This window comes from Propithecus coquereli, unplaced genomic scaffold (genome assembly GCF_000956105.1).
Source record: "Propithecus coquereli isolate 6110/MARCELLA unplaced genomic scaffold, Pcoq_1.0 Scaffold496, whole genome shotgun sequence".
Taxonomy (NCBI): Eukaryota; Metazoa; Chordata; class Mammalia; order Primates; family Indriidae; genus Propithecus; species Propithecus coquereli.
In genome coordinates this window covers 931150-954389 of record NW_012150796.1, presented here as the reverse complement: position 1 = coordinate 954389, position 23240 = coordinate 931150, and the positions used below count along the sequence as shown (strand labels likewise).

Below are 23240 nucleotides of genomic sequence, written 5' to 3'. Positions count from 1 at the left end.
AGCCAGGATGGCTGTGCTGCTTCCACCGTGAACTTCCTCCCCCTTCGTGAAAACAGGCCCGCCCAGCCCTCGAGGCCTGTCCACTGGGCATCCTCCTCCGGCGGGACCCGCCCCGGCGCCACGACCCCACCCCCTGCCTTGGGACTTAAAGGAGGCGGGAGCTGTTCAGGGGCACTGGAGCTGAGAGCCGGGAGCCCAGGGCCGGAGGGAGGCAGCGAGCCCAGGCAGCAAGCCGAGCCGAGCCGGGGAGAAGTGCGGTAGGTGGGGTCCCTGTGACTGTCTGTCTCCTCTTCTCTCTCTCACAAACCCTCCCGGCAGATGCAGTCAATGACGGACGCCTAAGTGAACGGCCCACTCTGTAATCCGGGCAGCAAGAGGGTCCGCTAGAACCCACTCCAAAGGGGAGCGTTCTTCTGGTGTCTGTGTGGAATTGGGGTGGGCCGAAGGGCTTTGGAGGGGCCAGGGGTGCAGGGGAGAGGACGGGAAGGGACGCATGTCTTGGAGAAGGCTGTGCTTGCGGGTGGAGGGAAAGCGAAGAGAATCACACAGAAACGCTCTGAATAGACAATGGCAGCGCTCGTGACCAAAGGGCAACAAATGTGAAGTCAGCTGCCTTGGGACACATGGTGGGGGAGCAGGGAGGGTCCTCTGGGGTCCTCCCTCCCACAGGGACCCCAGGAAGAGACTGAGACTGCGGCTGCCGGTGGCCGGTGACCTGTCTCCAGGGATGACGGCCTGGTGGGAGGCCTGGGAAGGGGCTGGGGACCTTACTTTGCCCCAGGGAGCCGGGGCCCAGAAATGCTTTGATCTCAGCAGGGCCCCTCCACGCTCTGTAACCTCTGGCCTTTTGCAGGAGGACATCAATCAGGTGTGCAGTCCTCTCTGAGGACTTTTCAATTACAGGGGGGAAGATGACATCAATGTCTTTTATCCCTAAAGCACTTTGCAGGAAGCTATCTAGGCTCTCTAGGGTTTCACTGTCATTATCTTTATTTTCTTAACCTCCTGGTGAGGGCGGGAAGGAAGGAGGCAGAGAAGGAGGGAAGGGGAACAAGCTGAGCTCCCAGGTAATTAATGACAAACTCAAGCGCAAAGAACTGTGGCAACGATGATTTATTTAGTGGCCAATTGGAATAATGTGGTGATCTCCTGCAGTAATTGATGACAGAGAAAAATTGTGTGTGCATGCGTGTGTGTGCGCATGTGTGGGTGTGTGTGGGTGTGTGTGTGTGCGCGTGTGTGGGTGTGTGCATGTGCGTGCATGTGTGGATGCATGTGTGGGTGTGTGTGCACGTGTTTGGGTGTGTGTATATGTGTGCGTGCATGTGCGTGTGCGTGTGGGTATGTGCGTGCGCGTGTGTGCGTGTGTATGTGGGTGTACACGTGTGTGGGTGTATGTGTGCGTGTCATGTGGGTGCATGTGCGTGTGTGTATGCGTGTGCGCACGTGTGCGTGTGTGTGCACCTGCAATCCCAGGAGGAGATCCTGCAAATACAACTGCCAAACGGAGCTCCTCGCAGGTGACGTCCCAGCACTGCTGGCCCGCGGGTGGGAGGACGCATCCTGAGATGGAGACACCCCTCGTCTGGTCCAGAATCAGACACAACAGCGACACGAGCTGCTGGGGGCGCGTTTCCTGCAGGGCAGAGTCAGACTCCGGCAGGCAGGGGCGCCTTGAATATTGAGATATAAATAGCTCCATCCTACCCATCAATTTATTCTCCCCAGAATGTTCTCAGAGATGCCAGCCTCGAATCTCTGGATCACGTCAGGAGCAAATGATAGCTGCCCTCTCTCGAGACGGCTCCTTCTCCATCTCAGTTTACTTTGCGACGCCGCGTATCACAGTCTCATCTGTGCTGCTCTCGGCCGCTTCCCCGCGGGCCGTGCGTCCTGCAAGTAGCTGAGAACAGCGTCTGTCGCTGTGCGGGCCCATCGAGGCAGGACTCTGGCTTTATTTCCCCGGGGCCTGACGTGTTGACCAGCACAGCTATGACGCATTTTGGGCTCGTGTTCCAAGCAGCTCAGGCGCCCCTTTGGTGGCGCAGCTTGAGGCCACCATAACCACTAGGCTTTGTTCTGGTAAACGAGCAGCCGGCAGGACGTAGCGCACCGGGGAGAACTTACTGTCCGGGTGAGGCCTGCTGCTAATCTGCCAACAGGAGTTTTCAGCCATGGGGTTTCACAGCCACCTCAGGTGGGTTGACCAGTTTGGGAGCAGCGGCCTGAGCTCCAGGACGTCCAGGGCTCCAGGAACGCGTGTGGGCCGTTCTCAGCCGGACGGCGGCGCCGTTCCCAGGCAGTGGTAGTGGACTTCGCTGCACTCGAAATTCAAAATCCATGTACTTCTCTGAGCTGCTGGGTATGTGGGGATGAGAATTTTGAATTTTTGGTTGAAATGTTGAGTTTTCATTTGACACACAGTTGGCATTGTGCGTCTGTAGTCTCAGAATACAATTTTTATTTTCCATGAGTGGTTTTTGGCTCTGTTTTGATAACATGGTCAGCACAGACAGTGAGGGACAGGCACATTCTCTTCGTTCCTTCCTGGGGCCGTTCATTTTGCAGATACCGAGAAATTCTGCGCGTACTCTCAAGCTGTCAACCTCATCCTGGTGGAGCAGCTCACAGTGCCACATGGTGGCCTCGGCCAAACCGAGCAGCAGAGTTAGGACGATTTAGACTCGTACAAAATTAGAGCTAGAAAAAGTTACCTATGGGGTACAGTGTGCTCTACTTGGGTGATAGGGACCCCAAAGCCCAGACTCCATCACTATACAATATGTATGTAATGGAATTCATAAATCTATTAAAATTTTAAAAAATTGAAAAACAACAACAAAATATCTTAAGGGGCTAGTGTCTATCTTTAGTGAGGTCAGTAAAACTTGATTGTGATTCTTTGAGTTTTCAAATGTTAAAATGATGTTCATTTTTAAAAGCAAACAAACAAACAAACAAGAATCTTAAAGATCACCTGCCTGGGTCCAGCCCTGAATCAAGCCGCACGGTCTGTCGCTAATGGCTCAGTTGTCTACTGACATGTAAGAACAGCACATTCTCTTGTGATACTTTGAATAGTTTGTATCCTGTTACCCTTCCTGGGAAACAGACTTGTCTAGAAGGGGGTAGAAGGACAGATAAACTCAATTCTCCATCACCTGAAAACTAGCACCTGTGACCGAGGGACCATGACCCGGTGCTGGCGCAGAGCAAGCATTTCAGAAACGCTTTTGAGGGGACAACTCAGGTGAGCTCTGGTGCCGAACTTACCCAGCTGGGTGTCCCAGCAGCGCCCTGCTGTCGATCACACCTGCCTGGGGCCAAGGCCCAGAGGCTGCCTCTCCGCCAGCGGGGTCGGCCCACAGGCACGGGCGACTATGCCGTGCTCCCAACACGTGCGCCAGGGGGTTGGGGGTGTCTGCCCGGGGAGTGACCTAGAAGACCTGAGTCCACCTGGAGTTTTTGGAGTGGTCATTTCAGGGGCAGCTGAGCCCAGAGACTGGGAGACCTTCATGTTACGAGCCTTTTCTGTTTATTAGGTAGTCACAAATATTCCATTCCCTGACGACCAGGCTTTAGAGAATCCAAACTGAACTCCCTCGAAGGAGATTCCAAACACACTTCCTCCTAGGGCCACCCCTGAAGGGAGAACCTGGGGGTGCGACTCTCACCCCTGTGCCCACTGAAAGGAAGAACGCGGGCCCGGCTGCTGGCTGTGGCTAGCCTGGGCCCCAAGCCACGGTGCTGTGCGCCGTAAGGAAGGCCGCTTCGTCCTGGCTAAGTCCTACTTTTGCTCAATACACAGCGCCTACGGTATGCATTCCAGAAAGCTCGCCTTGACCACCCCCTCCCGCGCCGAGACTGAAGCAGGCACCCTCCTCCGCATTCCTCCCCGTGCCAGCCCCTGCCAGCGCTGAGCTCACCGCGCCGTGTCCAGTTATCCGTCCCCTTCCCAAACTGTGAGTTCTCTGGAGACAGCGCGAGGTGCCTGCTGCCAGGCTGGTCCCGGCAGACGCTGGGTGGCGACCACGCAGCAGGAGTGAGTCACCCCCTGTGAAGCAAGGAGAGAGGTGCTGAGGCTTGAGGTCTAGGGGGTGCCGGGGGGTCTTACAGGTGCTGGAGGATGTCGCCCTTGGAGCTTCTCAAGCCCTTTCCGTAGAGACCCTTAATGAGCAGTTTGATGTCAGCTGAGTTTCCCGAAGGCAGGGGACGGGGGCTTTGTGGGGGTGCTAAACCCAGCGACCCACCGTGAAAAATCTGAAAGACAGAGACTACCATCACTTTGGTCTCCACTAGCCGTTCACATTTCGTCGTGTTCACAGAAAAGAGAAGCTTGTTTTATTTTTGCCTGTTGGCACGAGAGCCCGTGTCTGCCGCCTGGGCTGCCGAGAGAAAGGGAAGGTTTTTTCCGGGAAGCCCCAGTTTCCTTATTTTTCTCATGGAGCGCCTCTGGTTTCCAAACGTCCACATGGGCTCATCGGTCACGTCGGCCTGGTGTCCGTCTGTCTCCGCTGCTGATCCCAGCTTCCTTGGAGAGTCCAGAGCGGCCCCGGCAGGCGTAGTGTCCCAGGCCTGGGACAGGCAAATAAGAAAACAGATTGAAGAGAGGATAAAGGACACACCGATGTTCAGGAAATGACGGGTCCCGTACCGTTACCGCAGGAGCAGGGCATGGCCTTTCACTCCGACTGCAGAGACTCCAGGTACAGGTTGTCTCGAGGTGTCCCAATGACCTGGGAAACAGGATTCGGTATTAACACTGAACACGGTGAGCACCCCACAGAGCTTGGCGTCTCTTCTGCCTTGGTAGCTTCACATTGTTCCCGGGGCGCCATCGTTACTGCAGGACGTCAGGAGAGTGAGTGCAGTCACCTCCTGGGAGTAGGGGCTTCACCGGCTTCCCCTTTAATTACCAGAACGATTTAGCAGGTGCAAATGACCAGCCCCGAGTAAACTCAAGGAACGGAGGCTTGGCGAGGCTCTGTAAGTGGGTTCCAGGCTGAGAATCCGGAAGTCGTGCCCGTGTCCACGGGAGCACATTAAGCGCGTTGCGAGCGGTGCGAGAGTGCCGGGTTGCGGGGGAAGAACCAGGTCTCCTGTTGAGCCCTGATGCCGGCTCTCACAGGGGTGTCACCGTAGGGTGCATCCCTTGTACTTTTCTGCAGTTCGGTTCTCTCATCTGTACAAATGAGATAATAATTTTGCCTTCAATGATTTAACAAATGTGAAAGGTTTTGTAAACTCTGCCTGGCAAGTGGCAGGTGCTGGATACCTGTCGAGCGAGTGGCAGCAATCAGAGCACGTTTCTCACGCACTGTAGCGTCACTGTCACGTGGGCCGGTAAGGTGCAGAGAAACTCACGGACGACACCGTGAAAGCTTCTGATCGTCATTTCCTGATACAGTTGTGTTGAAATCCAGAGGTGCACTGGAGAATTATCAAATTGTTGCATGCTTAATTACCTTGCGATGACGTTTGCTTCAGGGAGCAGAAGGAACACAAAGAACTGCCGCTTAACAGGACACCTGTTCGGATTAATGTTAGGTTTTAGGGCTTGCTTAGATTCAGACTTTGGGGTTAGCATTTTATTGCACTGACTAATTGAGTTAGCATTTGCCAGCTTGACTTTTTTTTTTCTTCAGAAGGATCTAAGTTCATTAGGAAAGGGTTTCTTTTGTTTTTCTTGTAGGAGGAGGCAGGATAGGTTTCTATGTTCCTAGACCCACAACCAACACTCCCTTAGTTTCTCCAAATAACCAGGATTTCCTGGCAGAGAGTGGAGTGCCGAGATGACACCTGGACATACTCGCTGCAGCTTTTTATGAGTTTGATTTCACACAGCTTAGACACAGGCCACATGGCTGTGTTTTGAAGATGAGTTGGAGAAAATTCTGCACTGATGCGGGGAGGTAGGGTGTGAGGGAGAGAAGTCTATTTTACTCACCTCATTGGAATTGATCAAATTAGATAAGAAACAGATTGTTTTTCTCTTCTCCCCTAGTAATAAAAGAGTTCTGTTCAAGAAAGAGGAAAAAATCATCTGGTCTATAGAAGATTCCCTTTTTGAAAAGTTCAGAATTGCTCCAGTTTTAAAAATGGTTTTTGTTCTGAGAGCGCGGCATCTTTAGCAGTCAGGACCTGCAGCAGCGGGGCCAGGGCTGCCGGGCCCCAGGCTCCTGTCCCGGGCGGGGACTCTGGCCTGAGCAAAGGGGAGCTTTTTTATTTTTTTTTGAGACAGAATCTTGCTCTGCTGCCTGGGCTAGAGTGCTGTGGCGTCAGCGTAGCTCACGGCAACCTCGAACTCCTGGGCTCAAGCGATCCTCCTGCCTCAGCCTCCTGAATAGCTGGGACTACAGGCATGCGCCACCATGCCCGGCTAATTTTTTCTATATATATTTTTAGTTGTCCAGCTAATTTCTTTCTATTTTTCAGTAGAGACGGGGTCTCGCTCTTGCTCAGGCTGGTCTCGAACTCCTGACCTTGAGCGATCCACCCGCCTCGGCCTCCCAGAGTGCTGGGATCACAGGCGTGAGCCATCGCGCCTGGCCATAGGGGAGCTTTTGTGAGCAAAAGCTCGCCACCCTTTGTAAGGCCCGGGTCCTCCTCCCAGCATCTCACCTGACTTATCCTGACTGTACAAACATGCCTTTGCCATTCTAAGGAGTTCTGACCATTTCTTTTCTAATTTGTTGGCATCCATTCTGGCCTATGGTGGTTGAGGGCAAGGTTGTGCGTGGGGGCGAGCGTGTTGTTTGTTTTAAAGCCGTGAGTCATTTCAGGGTATTGGTACTCTTGGAGAATGACTCCCTCTTACTCAGCTTAACAGAGAGAAGTTTTACAAAGCACTAATAAAAGAATCTCCTTGACCAAAGATGAATGTAGCAAATCTTGTACATGGTGCAAAATTTGATAATACTATCAATTTACTTTTGTCTTTCCCTTTCGATTTCTACTCTCCTCTAGCTTGCTCATGTTCCTGCCTCCTCTTGCTGGCAAGAGCACACCACCAGTGCTCCTGCTCACTAATACCTGGGGCAGTTGCATTGTTTGCAATTTGACTGATTGATTGCATGTGTATAGTTCCTTTATTGCAAACCACTCTCCTAAAATCTAAGAAACAGAACTCCAGTGCCATGTATAAGAGTTTCACAGTCTACGGAGTATGCACACACCCATTTTAGCATTTGTTCTCACAGCAACAGAAACCACAGGGTGTTAGCCCTGGAGGAAACTTGGGAGCATCCTGCCCACTTGGTTTTGCGTTGCCGGGAGCAGATTTTATGTCTCCAAACATCGATGCTTCTTGGAAGGACAGCACGTTAATTTGTGTTTGGCCATTTTTTTACCTTATGTGAATGAGTTTATCAGTTCCTGTCCTGAGAGCAGATTTTTATGGGGGGAAGGTAGAGAAGGTGGGGGACATGCAAAGACCCTGAGGACACCACTTCACTTGCTGTTTCCCCGGCCCTTCTGCTAGCCGGCTCACTGCCTCTCCGGCGGCTTTGCTCATCCAGAGCAAAGAATTATTAATGGGCTCTCATCCAGCCTCACCCTCCTCTGTGACCCCTGCAGAAAAGAGCACTGAGTTTCTCAGCCAGAGTGGCACAGCTCCCAGGAGCGCAGCCGTGGCAAGGCTCCTGTCTCCCTGGCTACCAGACCATGGTTCCCGCTCCCCTAGAGCAGCCATCGTGCACAGGCTGTTCAGAGGGGGCAGTGAACAGAGTCACCTGTCACTGTGGCCAACAGGACCGAACACAGCTTCCAGGCAGGAAGGTCAGAGCTGGGATGCACACGCATGCGGGAAGCAGACAGGGCCCGCCGAGCACAGGTGTGCGCGCTGTGCCCTGCGCAAGGGGCCTGCCCCTGCGGCCTGGAAACCCCGGTGCCACTTGACTTGCCAAGCCACGCCTCCTGTTTTTTCTGATTTGCACAGATTCTTTGTTAACTTGCCAAGCTCTGGCTCTGCCGCACCCCACCCACCAGAGAGGGTGCCTTTTGCAAATCTGTAAAAATCAACTTTGTGTGCTGGGGTGGGCCTGCCAGGGCTGGGGTCCTGGGGGCTTGGGGACCACAGACCTTACGGCCAGTGCACCACTTCTCATTCGGTGATTCAGGGGTTCCAGCCCAGCGAGAGTCAGCCCCCTCGGGGCCTGCCTTCCTCCCTTCCTTCCCTCCCTCCCTCCCTTCCTCCTCTTACTTGCCTGCTTTTTTAGTTCTTTGATGATTCTGGGAAACTATTAAGTATAGCAAAAGGAGGAGAACACAGAGAATGACAAGCCTGTCTCTATAAAGTGGGCCTCTGAAGGCTTCTCGCACGTCCGCCTCCAGTCTCCTCCCTCACCCCGGCCTCCCCGAGCGCCCGTGGGTCTGGCTGTGGCAGGGCCTGGTCTGCTCCTGCGGCCCCGCCGGCCCGGGTCTGAGCGCACAGCTCTGGTGTTCACTTTGCTCTCTGCCGTCACTGCCCCCGACCCCCACACCCGCCTCTTGGAAGGCAAAAAAAACGACACATTTTCCCTCTCCGTTGTCTTCAGTCTGCACTGGTTTTCTGCCGGCCGGATGACTAATTTCTTTGTCATCTCCGACCCCTCTCGGCCTGTCCAGCTGCTTGGATGGCCTCTGCATGGTGCAGACGGAGCTTTCACGCTCACACTGGATCAGCCCAAGGCCCATGGAGGCCCAAGAGGCCAAGGACAAGTCTCTAACTCTCCCCAGAGCAGAAGACAAAAACAGGGTCGTGCCCCCTTGTGCAGATTGTTCAGCTGCCGAAGGGCTGCTCTGGGCAGCTGCGGGGTCTGCGCACAGCCTAAGGCCATTCCTCCCCCGTCCGGGCCGGGACCTGCTCTCGAGGACAGGCAGGACCATGCGAGTACCTCGCTTTTCACTGTGCAGCCTTCCAGCACCTAGAGCTGCCCTCCATTTAGGAGGGCCTTGGAACCAGGTAGTAACTCGGCAGGCGTCCAGAACAGAAGCTGCATCGACCCCAGGCCCAGGCACGTGAGCGAGTTGCAGGGCCGGGTGGTTTGGCGCAAGACGAAGGGGAGTGAAGCTCCTCGTCTGCGGTGGTGCCTTCACGTGCTCACGCTGTTGCGAGCGTGGAAATCCCGGAAGCCCTGCCCCGGGAGGCCCCAGGACCCCGAGGACGGGGGAGGGCTGGGACCGAAAGTTGTGGCTGCAGGGCGATGAGGCGGGGGCCCGGCCCTCATGCTTGTGACGGGACCCGGGGGCCTGCCAGGCCCCAGAACAACACCCGACCCGCTGACCTACTTCAAGCTGCCGAGGGCAAGATGGCCGGGAAAGGCAGCTGGGAACCGGGACGTCCGGGTCCAGGAGGACGTGAGTCTAAGACCAAAACCCAGATGCCCGTGTCCCTCCGTGGTGCAGATCCGCGCTGTGCTGGACCCCGCGGCGGGCTATAAAGAAGACAAGCGCCAGGAGGGCGGTGGGGGGGCGGGGGCTGGGGTGGAGGGAGCCTCTCCTTGCTGGACAAGGACCCTCAGGCCAGCCGTGTCCCCAGCGGAGGAGCACGCGGTCGAGGCAGGCTGGCTCTGTGATGCCCTGGCGATGAGACACGCAAAACACGGTCTGTCCAGACGGGAGTGTCACTCGGCCTCCCAAAGGAAGGGCGTTCTGACTGAGCCCGGCACGGGGGGGTGAAATGAGCCGGTGGCAGAAGGACACGCACGGTGCGAGCCCCCCTCCGCGGGGTGTGTAGCGTAGTCACACTCCAGTGACGGAAAGTGGAGGGCAGGTGCCAGGGGCTGAGCAGGCGGAGCGAGGAGTCAGCGTCTCACTGGGACAGTTTCAGCCGGAAGAAGAAAACGTCCCGGGACAAAAGGTGGTGACGGCGGCACAACAACGTGAAGGGACTTAATGCCACAGAAGGGCACACTTAACAGTGGTTTAAGGGTAAATGTTATGCTGTGTACACTTTACCGCAGGAAAAATATTGAATATACATATACGCACACGCTCTTAAAAAATCCTCCTCTAGACGCCTGCCCCGGCATTTCTCCCTGTGGCAGCCGGTGCTGGCGGGACCCGCTGTGACGGAGCCGCGGACCCTTGATCTTTGCTGTACTCTGACCACTCGCGTCACACGATTAAGCTCTTTTTTCTCTTCTTCCAGGATTTAGGGGGCACTCTGAAGAAACGAAGACTGAAATGAAGACGGAGCTCCTGTGCGTGCTGCTGCTTTGCGGAGCGGTCTTCCCTTCGCCCGGCCAGGTGGGTGTCCGGCGTGCCCTGCGAGCCCCTCGAGGCTTCCAGACGCTCCTCGCACAGCCAGAGTCTGTGTCCAGCCAAACCCCCGTGGTGGGGATGGCGTCCCAGAGCGGAGGGCGCGGGGACAAGGGTTGGCGTAGCTGCAGAGCGCACGCGTGCACACGCCTCTCTGCACAGGAGACTCGGGTCCGGGGCCCAGCGCGGAGCCCTGGGCGCTTGGTCGGACTCGAGAAAACAGTTCTCAGTGCCCCTCCGCTGCCCGCGTCTGCCTTCTCTGGAGCTGTTTTCAATCCATAGAGTGCAGTCGCTCCTCACATTTGTGGGGCTTGGTCCCAGGAACCCTCAGATGTCAAAATCCAAGGCTTGCCAGGCACAGAGGCTCACGCCTCTAATCCCAGCACTCTTGGAGGCCAAGCCGGGAGGATCTCTTGAGGCCAGAAGTTCAAGACCAGCCTGGGCAATGTAGCAGGACCCCATATCTACAAAATAATTAAAAAATTAGCTGGGTGTCGTGGCATGTACCTGAGTAGTAGTCCCAACTAAGGAGGCTGAGGCGGGAGGATGGCTTGAGCCCAGGAGTTGGAGGTTGCAGTGAGCTAGGATGATGCCACTGCACTCCAGCCTGGGTGACAGAGTGAGACCTTGTCTCTTAAAAAAAAAATTCGCAGCTGTTCAAGTCCGTGATATAAAATGGCGTATTTGGCTATAACATATGCACATCCTCCCATACGCTTTAAATCATGTCTAGATCACTTATAACATCTCATATAAAGTAAATGCTATGTAAATAGTTGTTATAATGTGTTTTTAAATTTGTATTGTTTTTTATTGTTGCGTTATTATTTATTGTTTTTTCCCGAATATTTCCCTCCACTGGGTGACCGCGGGCTGGCTGTACCTATACAAGGCAGCGCAGGCGCCGGGAGCCACAGGGGCAGGCGAGCTGCCCCCACGCTCCTGTCGCAGATGAGCTAGAGCTGGGCTGGACACCGCGACTCTCTGAGGTGCCTGGCGGTAAAGGCCCTCCACCAAGGCCAAACGAGCCGTCCCTCTGCAGTGGGACTTCAGAGAAGGGACAGCCTGGATGGAGGAGAGACACACTCCACTGCCCAGCGTGGCGGCCACTAGCTACATGGAGCTCTTTCAACATAAAATTAATTAAATGAAATAAAATTAAAAATTCGGTTTTCCAGTCACACTAGCCACATTCGAGGGCTCAGTGGCCACGTGTGACCTGTGCCGTGTTGGACGGTGCAGATAGAAAACATTTCTGTCGTGCAGAAAGTTCTGGACAGCACCAGTCCAGAAGTCAAGGAAGAACTAGACCAGGAGGCAGGAAGTGGAGTCCCCCTGGGGCTGGTTCCCGAGGCGTCTCTGGGCGGGGGCCCCGACGGGCAGGTTCACGGGTGGGCTTCCGGCCCGGCCACCTTCACCCGGGGACGCCCGGCGTGTGCTGACCTGCCCCCACGCCTGGCTCGTTTGCAGGATGTCCGTGCCCGGTTCAGAAGAGGAGCCAGGTCTTCCCAAGGTGAGACGAAGCGGAGGACGCGGGTCCGCGGCGGGCGGGGTGGGGGGGTCTCCGGGTGCCGCGGGGTCGGGGGCTCGGCGCTCATCCTCTGCCAGGGCCCCCTCTGTGAGGGTGAAGCCCTCAGGGCAGCTCTGGAGAGACGCCTGCCCGTTCACCGTTCACCAGGCAGCCGCGGCTAGACAGACCCTGAGAGCAGCAGGAGCCCATGTCCTCTCAAGGGACAGGCTGTCAGGGGTCACAAAGCTGGGGGAGCCTGCCAGCTCAGTGGCCCGAAGTCCTGGTTATACAGGTGACGGAGCCAGGGAGAGAGAGCGACCTGCCGAGGGCCACACGGGGGCCAGCAGGACAGCACTGGCCACGGCCGTCCGGTCCCGGGGTCTCGTCCTGGGTGTGACCCGCCACAACCCACTCGTTGCCTCTGCTGACACACACCCCGTCTGCACCTCCTTCTGCTGGCCGAGGAGGGACAACTAAGCAGGGCCACCCCACAGACGGGTGCGGGCGGTGAGCCACCTCTGGTGTGGACTCGAGGAAGCCGGGACCATGCCCATCGGATTCCGACAGAACAAGAATGCCGGCAGCAGCTGCCTTGAGTCCGGCGTGAAGAACTCTAGGCCCAGCTTCAGGCCCCAAACCCCCCACCTGGAGCCCTCCCGTCCTCCCTCGTGACCTGGTTCCTTTGGGTCTGGAAGACTTTCCAACCCCCTTTCAGAGTGGAAGTTTCCCCAGCGAGTCGCGTCTCAAGCTTGGCGCCTGGTTTGCTGGAGGGTGCGGTGTTCCCTGCAAGGGCCTCCCGTCCTCAACAGGCCTTCAGAAGCAGCAGGGATGTTATTCACAGTGCGCATATACTTCTTTAAGCAGTTAAAGTAAAAACTTGTTTTTATTGAGGTGGCATTCTGGTTGGAAAGCAGAGAAGAATGGCAAGAGAGTATTAAGCAGGCACTTCAACTTTCCATGATACCAGAAACGCGGGTGAAAGTGGCACATTTCTGCAAAGACTGAAGTGCCGGTTTTCTTTGTTTGGCCCAGATGCCCCATCTCCGTGTTGTCATGCTCCTGTGGACCGAAACTCTCATGGGCGGTTATAAACATGTGGATATTTTTGATGAGTTAAAGTGAAAAATTAGAGAACCACTTAATAAATGTATTTTGATAGATAAATTTTTTCAAAAACAAGGGCCCATCAGAGGAAAAATAATAAAAGGTGACAAAATATTTGGTGACAAAATATTTAGTATTTGTTGACTTCTAGTTGCATTTTTTCAAGAGAGGGACGCACAATGGAGTGTATGGAAAGCGAGTGGGGAGTCTTCTCGGTAGGTCGGGGGGCAGCCATCGGGCGGGTTTTCTCGAGCTGTGTTCTAAAGAGGTCGGCCTGCCTTTCGTTCAGCAACCTGCAGAGACGAGAAGACACAGATGACGTACCAGCAGCGGGAGTCGTGGCTGCGGCCTGTGCTCAGAAGCAGCCGGGTGGAGTACTGCAGGTGCAGCGGCAGCAGGGCGCAGTGCCACTCGGTGCCCGTCAAGAGTACGTATGGACGCTAAGCTGGGTGCCCCTCCCGGGGCCCAGCACACTCCAGTCTTCACAGGGACATTCCAGGCACCTTCTGCCACAGGCAAAGCTGAAGGTGCAGAGCCAAAGAGGAGACTAAGTGACCGTAGGCAAAAGCCTCCACTCACTGGGCCTCAGTGTCCTCATCCGTAAAATGGGGAGAACAATGGTACATACTCCATGGTTTGCTAAGAGGAGTAAATGAGTTAATTTTTGTAAACTGTGTAAATAGTGCCTGGCAGGTAGAGAGCACTCTTAATTTTTAAGTCATGGCCGGGCATGGTGGCTCACGCCTGTAATCCTAGCACTCTGGGAGGCCGAGGCTGGAGGATCTCTTGAGGTCAGGAGTTTGAGATCAGCCTGAGCAAGAGCAAGACCCTCTCTCTACTGAAAATAGAAATATCAGCCAGGCATGGTGGCCTGTAGTCCCAGCTACTCAGGAGGCCGAGGCTGGAGGATCGCTTCAGCCAGGAGTTTGAGGTTTACAGTGAACTATGATGACAACACTACACTCCAGTTGGGACAACAGAGTGAGCCTTTGTCTCGGAAAAATTTTTTTAACTCACATTATTCTTGGCGCTGCTTTGAAAGTCCAATTGACCTTTGAACCACACGTTTTCTGAACGGTACAGTCCACTTCTGTGGATTTTTCCAACCAAAGGTGGATGGAAGTGCAGCATCGATGGGGCGCGAAGCCCACATCCGCGGGTTCTGCGGGCCGACCGTGGGCCTGGAGCGCGGACGTTGGTGTGTGAGTCCTGGGACCAGTCCCCTAGCGTACCGAGGGACAACTGTCATTCGAGGTTTCCTTGTCTGTGCCTGACAGGCTGCAGCGAGCCCAAGTGCTTCAGCGGGGGCACGTGTCTGCAGGCTCTGTACTTCTCGGATTTTGTCTGCCAGTGCCCCGAAGGATTCGCTGGGAAACGCTGTGAAGTCGGTGAGTGGGCGGGGGTGAGAGGGGGACTGAAATCCCGGCCCCCAGATCCGCCCAGGAAGGAGAGGAGGTGTGATGGGGGCCAGGGCGGGTCAGGGACGTCGGTTAGGAGCCACCGCCAGGCCCGGGGCAGAGCCCCGCTGCGACTCTGGAGTGCGGCTGGCGCCCCTCGTGCCCGGGCTGCTCTGGACCCTGCAGCTCCGCGGCCAGCCTGCCTCGCCGCTGGGGGCGACAGGGACACGTGGGAGCCTTTTCAAAGGCCGTGTCCTGCTCCCCCCAGACGCCAGGGCCACGTGCTACAAGGACCAGGGTGCCACCTACAGGGGCACGTGGAGCACGGCAGAAAGCGGAGCGGAGTGTGTCAACTGGAACAGCAGCGCGCTGGCCCGGAAGCCCTACAACGGGCGGAGGCCGGACGCCATCAGGCTGGGCCTCGGGAACCACAACTACTGCAGGTGAGGGGGGCCAGAGCCGCCCCCGCTGGGGAGGCACCTGTACCAGGCCAGTCAGGGCTCTCGAGAGAGACAGAGCCAGGGCCACGCAGGCGTCTGTGGACAGAGACGCACATAAGCTGATGTTGAGGAATCGGCTCATGTGGCTTGGGGACCGGCAGGCCTGGAAGCTGTGGCGGCAGCAGGCCGCAGACCTGGGCAGGGGGAGGCCGCGTCCTCCAGGCAGAGCGTCTTCCCGGTGTTTGCTTTTAAGGCCGCCCCCGATTGGACAAGGCCCACCCTTGTCCAGGATACGCTCCTTTCCTCGCAGCCGCTGGCCGCCGTGCGAAGCGCATCTACAGAGCGCCTTCGCCACACTGGGGCGGATGCTGGACCATAACCGGCACTGCGGCCACGCGAGGTGACACGGGAGGCCGTCGCGGTCCTCGCCAAACCGGCACCCGCACACGTCTCCTCACGCCACCCTCAGTCTCCACGCACAGACGGCGCGTCACGCTCCTGCCCGACACGACACAGCCGCCCAGTGCGCAGCCCCAGACGCGCTGGCCCTTTCCCTAGAGGAGTCCACAGGGAGGCTTCGCTCTGACCTCCCCGCCCCCTCCCTGGCTGATCTTTCAGAAACCCGGACCAGGACTCGAAGCCCTGGTGCTATGTCTTCAAGGCAGGGAAGTACAGCTCGGAGTTCTGCAGCACACCCGCCTGCTCCCAGCGTAAGTGGCAGCCCCCCACCCCACCTTCCCTCAGTGCCCTTGGGGGAGAGGGTCTGGCAGGACAAGGCTGTCCTGCAGCTGAGGAGAGAGACGGGCCGGCAGGAGTTAGTCCTTTTGACCGCAGAGGGAAGAAAGGAGACTTAGGTCTGCGCCCCACTTCCCCTCTAACTGGCTGTTTGACCTTCACCTCTCTGACCCTCAGTCTCTTCATCTTACAGAGGAGAGGATGGGGCTGAATCAGTGGTTTCCAGCCCTTCTGAGAATGGATGGAGATTTTCACTTTTTTGATGAATCGGCTCTTCTCTCTCTCTCCCTCTTGAGTTTTTTTTTTTTTTTTGGGACAGACTCTCACTCTGTTGCCCGGGCTAGAGTGCCATGGCGTCAGCCTAGCTCACAGCAACCTCACACTCCTGGGCTCAAACTCCTGCCTCAGCCTCCAGAATCGCTGGGACTACAGGTGCACACTACTACCACCGGCTAATTTTCCATTTTTAGTAGAGACGGGGTCTTGCTCTTGCTCAGGCTGGTCTTAAACTCCTGACCTCAAGCAAACTTCCTGCCCCCGCCTCCCAGAATGCTAGGATTAGAGGCGTGAGCCACCGCGCCCGACCCCTTCTCAAGCCTTTTAATGTGAAAAATCTTCCCAGATTGAAAAAAACACTAAGTTACAAAAAGCTACTATGAATTCAGTGGTGCTTTTACAAATGATCATGCTATTTATCACAACAGTATGAAAGATATTTTTTAAAGTTCTAAATAGATGCACACAGAAGTCACATGCATTCAGCATCGGGTCTCCCAGCTACGCTGGTGCACCTGCGAACTCAAAGACTCTGCAGCGTCTCGAGAGCGTCTGCCCTGTCGGCCAGGAGCCGGGCTAGGTTAGGACCCGCTGTGCAGATTCCCTTAAAGATCCCTTCCCGTTAGAGGCCTCCTACACAGGGGTCAGTTTCACATGGGGAGAAAAGAAACAGGGCGAATAAATGAAAACAGGCAGCGTTCTAAGGCTTCTACTACCTCTTCCTCCCCAAGCCCAGCAAACCCTTCAGCACCGTGGCACCCCAAACCTGAGAGGTTAGGGCCCCCGACACGCCTGCCCCCAGTGCAGCACCTCGGCTCGCTGCAACCTGGCAGAATAAACAAGGCAGTTGCTAATAACTTTCAAAGCAGCTCCAGAAACAGCCTCCATGGACGGCACGGGGCACCCTCCTGCTAGCCCTGAGTGTGCTCGCGGCCATCTCCGCACGGCCACCTAGGCCACAGCCAGTGGTGGAGGTCAGAACCGGAGGTGAACGCGTGTGCCGTGTCCGTGTAAAAGGGCTTGAGGAAGGGGCGGGGGGGGCGGGAGGTGCCACCCTCCTGCGGGTGCCAGGCTGGCCTCCGCCGGCTCCCCCGGCCCCCGCCTCCGCCCGACTTGCCGCTGCCGCATTTGACGGGGTTTGTCTCAGCTTGAGGTTGCTTTTCCTCCAGGAGGAAATGGGGACTGCTACTTCGGAAAAGGGTTAGCGTACCGTGGCAGCCACAGCCTCACCACGTCTGGGGCCTCCTGCCTCCCGTGGAATTCCGTGAGCCTGGTGGGCAAGGTCTACACGGCGTGGAAGAGGAGCGCCCAGGCCCTGGGCCTGGGCCAACATAACCACTGCCGGTACGCGCACGGGGTCCGAGGGCAGGAAGGGCTGTCGGGTGGGAGGAGGTTTGATGCCTGCAGTCCCGACAGACCCAGGGGTGGGAGGGAACCACGGATGCTTCTAGCCCGACCCACTCGTTTGCTAGAATCACAGCCATCGTGAAAAGCAGGCGCGCAGCGTTCCGACCAAAATCCCAAGTTAGGGACTCCCTGTCCTGCAACCACTCGGCCCTCGTCTGCTCTGCTCGCACGGGACACCTCTACTCCAAGGAACTGCAGGTTTCTTCACGGACAGCGCCGTTCCTCCCCGCAGCCCTGTGAGATCAGAGCGCTGCGGACGGACAGGAAAGCGGAGAAGTCACTCTCCCCAGGCGCGCCTGCCAGAGCCGGGCTGAACCCCGCGCCTCCCCCGAGAGCAGTGTTTTTGCCACTGGTTTGCGGAGCCTCCTTCCCGCTCACGCAGCCTGCGGAGCGACTGGACTGTGATGGAAACCTTGCTCCTTCGCCCTTTAGGAACCCAGATGGGGACGTCAAGCCCTGGTGCCACGTGATGAAGGACGGCAAGCTGACGTGGGAATACTGCGACATGCCCCAGTGCTGTAAGGGCTGGTCCTGCCCCCCTTGGCTGGGGTCCCTTCTTAGCCGCCTCCTCACCCGTTTGTGCGTCTTCGCCGCTGTCTGCGCCGACGGTGGTAACTGCCGGGCTTCCACGACGCAAGCAGTGGTGGCGGTGACACTGGCACGCAGCTGTCCGCCCCTGGGTGGGGCGTGGGGTGCTGGGAGGGGAAAAGAACCGATGCACCAGCTTCTCTTAGAATTCGGCCGGCTCTGAACCTTTCTAGACGCCCCTGTTCATGGCGGTGGTCCCTGCGACGTCTCACGCGTGGCTCCTTAGATAACTGGTAACGTGGTGCGGGGCTTGTTCCCGTCTGTGGTCATGGATCAGAGAGCAATCTCTCAGCACTGCGCGGCCGGCCCCTCGCCGGGCCTGCTCCCTGTCCTCTGACTCTAGGCTTGTCCTTCTCCCGTGGACTGCGCCACGCTTCCCACTGCGCCCACTTGACACAGGGGGACTGGGTTAACGACAGGTGCTGAGAGACAGAACATTCAAGTTGGTGCACGTTGGTAAAAAATGAAATTTTAGTTTGAAAGCTGTCACTCGGTTCCTGTGAACACATAGGTCAGCCAGAATGTTCCTCAAGGAACACAGAGCCTTCCTGGGAAAGGTGAGAGAAAAACCACCAGCTAAGGCACAGGCAAGCTCGCTGGCTCAGAGTGGCGGGGGGTGATGAGGACAGCTCTGGGCGACGCAGGCTGCGGGGGCGCAGAGCAATGGGCAGACATCTCGGGAGGAAGCTGTAAGGCTTCCTTATTTCTTAAGCCAGGAAATGGCTGTAGGGAAAAATCAGAAGGAGAGAAGCATTGCAGAAAGACCCCTGATTGGGAGTCAAACAGACCGGGGTTCTAATCCAGGTGTCATGGTAACCGTGGGCACAGTTCCTCAGCCTCCCTGAAATTCGGTGTTGTGAGAGTTAAAGGTAACGTGTCTACAATATTCGGGGTGTCATCCCCAACAAATGAAGTTGTGGTTTCGTCCTGTCGCCCTGCACCTACGCGAGTGCAGTGAGCCCGCAGAAACCTGGGTTGCGAGAGGAGAAACAAGGCGAGTGCTCGAGGGCCGCGCCCAGGGCCACAGGTCTCATCCGCCTTGTCTGTGCCTCCCTCGCCAGCCACCTGCGGCCTGCGGGAGCACAAGCAGCCCCAGTTTCGCATCAAGGGAGGACTCTTCGCAGACATCACCTCGCACCCTTGGCAGGCCGCCATCTTTGTCCGGAACAGGAGGTCTCCGGGGGACAGGTTCCTGTGCGGGGGGGTCTTGATCGACTCCTGCTGGGTCCTGTCTGCGGCCCACTGCTTCCAGGAGAGGTAGGGGCGTGGGAAACCAGCAGGCTGTCTGCTCTCTGAGGCCTAGAAACAGGCCCACCAGAGACCATGGCGGGCGCGCGTTCTAAGGCTGCTTCTCCCTCAGGTTTCCTCCCCACCACCTCACGGTGATCCTGGGCAGAACGTACCGCCTGGTCCCTGGAGGGGAGGAGCAGAAATTTGAAGTAGAAAAATACATCGTCCACAAGGAATTTGATGATGACACTTACGACAATGACATCGGTAAGAGGCCGTTGCTCTGTGCTCCAGTTCACACGTGCACTCACACAGCTGTGTTGACACCCACGAGACCCCTCCTTCCAGACGCTTGCCCCCTCCTCTCAAGCTGGAAGCCGCTCTTCACCCCGGGCGTGTCCTCTTCCTCACTCTCCCAGCCCTGCTGCAGCTGAAATCAGACTCGCCGCGCTGTGCCCAGGAGAGCAGCTCCGTCCGCACCGCGTGTCTCCCAGCAGCCGACCTGCAGCTGCCCGACTGGACGGAGTGCGAGCTGTCCGGCTACGGCAAGCACGAGGCGTGTAAGTGGAAGGAAATCTCGGCCCGGCCTGTCTGTCTGCGGACGGCAGGGGATGCAGTGGTGGACCAGACAGAGGCAAAACTGGTCACGAGAGCCGGGTGCTAGCCCCAGGCCCGGCACCAATGAGCTCCCGCCTCCCTAAATAGCGAGGACCATCTCTGCCTTCCCTGCCTCGCAGGCCACTGTGTGCAGGGTGGGAGTGTCCGAACGGTCCAAGTGCTTCAAAGGCCTTAGGGACTCGAGAAGGTTCTGTGTTAAGAAGTGGAGTGCAGAGGCTGAGGGTGTGGGTTCTGGGGTGCTGGAAGGGTGTGGACCTGACGGCAAATCCTGCTTGCTTAGCTGTGTGACCCTGGACGTGGGGTTTTACTTTGAACTGCTCCAAGCCTCGGTGTCCTCGTGGTAAAGTAGAGATAGAACCTAATTAGAGAATGAGGATTAAATGAGATAATATTAGATTAAACTAGGGGTTGTTAACTGGGGTGATGTTCCCCCCAGGAAACATTTGGCAAGTCTGGAGACATTTTTGGTTGTTACAACTCAGGGCGGAGGTGGGAATGAGCACTCAGGGATGCCGCCAAATGCCCGCAGCGCACGGGACCGTCCCCCACTGTAAGGAGCCATCTGGTCCAAAATGCCAACAGGGCTGCTTCTGAGACTCTGGGTCAAGGCCTATAGAACTGCTGGTTTTATGGGTCAAAATGGTAAAATATTGGCAATGTCACAGGACTCAACCTAATAACACATGTAAAATCTTGATAAATGTCAGCTAGCGGAAAACTTGCCTTTCTCCTTCCAAAAGGTTTACAGCTTCCCCTAAAACCGTAAGACGTCCCCCCTCTCTTTCAGCTTCTCTTTCCTATTCGGAGCGGCTGAAGGAGGCTCATGTCAGGCTGTACCCGTCCAGCCGCTGCACGTCGCAGCATTTGTTCAACAGAACCGTCACCAGCAACATGCTGTGTGCGGGAGACACTCGGAGCGGAGGGAACCAAGACAACCTGCATGACGCCTGCCAGGTAAGCACAAGGGCTCTGCAGACTCTGGGCACACCCGGGACACGGATGCCCCTTGGCCAGCAGGCTCTTGGCCAAGGGAACCAGTGCAGCCAGCGTGGAGCAACTTCATCTCAGCGAGGCCCTGGGGGTCCCAGATGGGGCCTCAGAGAGCAAAGCAGTTGGAGAATGATCAAAGTCACCTAAACTGCAGGAAATTTCCCCAACGTCTGCACAGGAAACTCCGCCCGGTACAGGATTTCCTCTAAGTGCAGGCAATTATTGACTAGTGAAGTGACGGATAAAGCAACACAATTAAGAAATTCTCGACTTCTGTCGGTGCCAGAGCACTGGAGTCCGCTACATAGCAGGAGGAGGAAAGGCACCGTACTGGGAAGGAGGATATGTCAACAGGTGGTTTGTGAGAAATAAGTTTTAGAAGCTCACATTCAGCCCTAATGTCCTTGGAAAGGAAACTATTTTAGGTTCTCTGTGTTGGCATCCTTATCAGGGTTAGTACTTATATTTCGTGATTAACGAGATACTGGGGTCTGGGGGACAGACCGACCTGCTGGTATTGAGACCTAAATATAGCCAAGGAATTGTGGCTCCTACAGTTAGGGCCAGGCTCTGATGCGGGGCTGGGTTGGAGAGAGTACGGGGAATGGATTCCAGGCTGTGCCGCTGCAGACTGTGCGGGCTTTGTTCTTAATCACATCAGTGATTTTTCCCCCTCGCTTTCTTGACAGTATTTGGTTTCTTTTTGAGTGGTCTCTTCAGAAACCTCAACTGTACCACTTAGCTCACAGTCAAAAACAGGTTGTATCCAAGTGAAACCGTGTCTATCTGCATGCTTGAAGTCAAAAACAAAAACAAAAAGTCGTTTTGATCCAATATGGCAACAGCTAACAATTACCAAGTTTACTGGGTGGCGTACAGTGTTGTCGGCGCTTCCCGTGCATCCATCCGATCAGTTCCCGCAGCAACCCCGGGAGAGAGGCAGGCGGTATCGTCTCCGTCTCACAGATGAGGAGAGCCCCGCACAGTTAGCGGAGGCCACACAGTTAGTAAACGGTGGGTTCAAAGTAGGGTTTTTTGAGGCCTGAAATGTCTGGGCAATTATCTCAATTCTACTTTCCCAGAGTAGAAACAACCTAATCCTCTAGAGGATCAAGATAATTGAGATATGATTTCCCCTTTCTGAACTGAATACAGTAAGTCTGCACTTAACATCGTATCTGGGAAAAATAAGTTCTTAGAAACTGCGACATTAAGAGAAACAAATATAACGGAACCAATTTTACTGTTGGCTAATTGATACAAACAAGAGTTAAGTTCCCAGGGCGAGTTTCTGGTCACAACACATCACCAAACTTCTAAAGACCCCAAACACTTAATATTAAACATTGAGATAAAATGTATGCATACGTTTAAGAACGGTGAACACAAGCAAGGTAAGCATTTGCCAGTTACTCCAGTTCTGGGTCTCAGGAGGCTGGGGCCTGTCCCGGCAGCTCGGGGCGCCAGGCGGGCACCAGCCCTGGACAGGCCGCACCCCTGCGCAGAGCGCTTAACGCACCCCGCCACGCACTTGGACCAGGACAGTGTGGACACACCACTCACCTCGCGTGCACAGGTCTGGGGTGGGGGGGAGACTCACGCAGACACACTCCACAGCCAGTGGCCTCGGTGAGGGATCAGTTTTCTTTTTCATCATTATAGCAAGACAACGACATTAATATTTATCAAGGACCTGCTGTACTTTGAAGAATACAATGTTCACACTACAAACACTAACCCTCACTTACCCCCCAAATAGTCTGCCTTTTTGCAAACAACTCACCCGTTCCGTCCTTTGCAGGGTGACTCTGGGGGTCCCTTGGTGTGTTTGAAGGACAACCGCATGACGCTGGTGGGCATCATCAGCTGGGGCCTTGGCTGTGGGCAGAAGGACGTCCCGGGGGTATACACCAAGGTCACGAGCTACCTAGACTGGATCCGAGACAACATGCGACCATGACCAAGAACACCAGCTCCCTGAAATCACACGAGGTCCTGCCTTCTTCCTCCTGAGAAGACGCTGCAGAGAAGGTGTGCTTCTCCACACGGACTTCTCCACAAATCACCCCGCAGTGCAAGGGGGAGGGAACCCGTAGAAGGAGAGGGGAGAGTGTATGTTTTCACAGGTGCTTCCCGTTTTGGAAGTTTTCAGGGGTTAAGGTCTGATTTCAGAATGTGTTCTGTCAGATGGGAAGACAGATACGTAAATGCCAACCCCGCCAGGAATGCCACCATCTAGAGCAGAAAATGGGTGAGCCAACCTGTGTTCAGCCAAAAGCCCAACCTCTTGATCTGTCGCCGTGAGCAGCTTTGGAAATGGGACCCCAAAAATAGAAGCATGTTTCAGTAGTAAAAAACCAATAATAACAATAACTAGATCCTTCAGGAAAGACTTGCGTTAGAAACAGATGTGTATTTATAGTCACAAGAGCCCGGCAGGACCTCCAGAGGAAGTGGGCTGGCCAAGCAGGTCCTCGCTCTCAAAACCACCCTTCAAACCAAGTCTCCTTCCCCCTCTCCCCACAGCCCCCGGAAGCTCTTCCCTGTGTACAGTGTAAATCTTTGTCCTCGCAAGCTTTACAGTAGAATGGAGAATTGTACCATTTTAATAACTAGGCCTTAGCATATTTATAGCAATCCATTTTAGTTTTTACTCACCATAACCCTGTATTATACTGTACTTAAACAATAAATCCAGATATATTT

The 23240-nt window shown here is 55.6% G+C and overlaps 1 protein-coding gene across 1 annotated transcript; it reads left to right on the top strand.

Annotated features, from left to right (window-relative positions):
* Positions 1–202: 202 nt before the first annotated feature.
* Positions 203–23214, top strand: PLAT (plasminogen activator, tissue). The gene is made up of 14 exons (XM_012656004.1): positions 203–257; positions 10130–10227; positions 11710–11752; positions 13143–13280; positions 14131–14241; positions 14519–14693; positions 15309–15400; positions 16871–17045; positions 17541–17626; positions 18758–18953; positions 19057–19193; positions 19346–19486; positions 20332–20498; positions 22336–23214. Exons 2-14 carry the CDS (start codon positions 10165–10167, stop codon positions 22492–22494), a joined length of 1683 nt encoding a protein of 560 aa, XP_012511458.1. The 5' UTR covers positions 203–257; positions 10130–10164; the 3' UTR covers positions 22495–23214.
* Positions 23215–23240: the final 26 nt, after the last annotated feature.

What these genes read in the sequence shown, in the direction of transcription:
- PLAT (XM_012656004.1), top strand. Translation starts at nt 10,165, where the DNA reads ATGAAGACGGAGCTCCTGTGCGTGCTGCTGCTTTGCGGAGCGGTCTTC. An exon ending in CTGCGACATGCCCCAGTGCT is followed by an intron (nt 17,627 to 18,757) that starts GTAAGGGCTGGT and finishes CTCCCTCGCCAG; the next exon opens with CCACCTGCGGCCTGCGGGAG. An exon ending in GCCCACTGCTTCCAGGAGAG is followed by an intron (nt 18,954 to 19,056) that starts GTAGGGGCGTGG and finishes CTTCTCCCTCAG; the next exon opens with GTTTCCTCCCCACCACCTCA.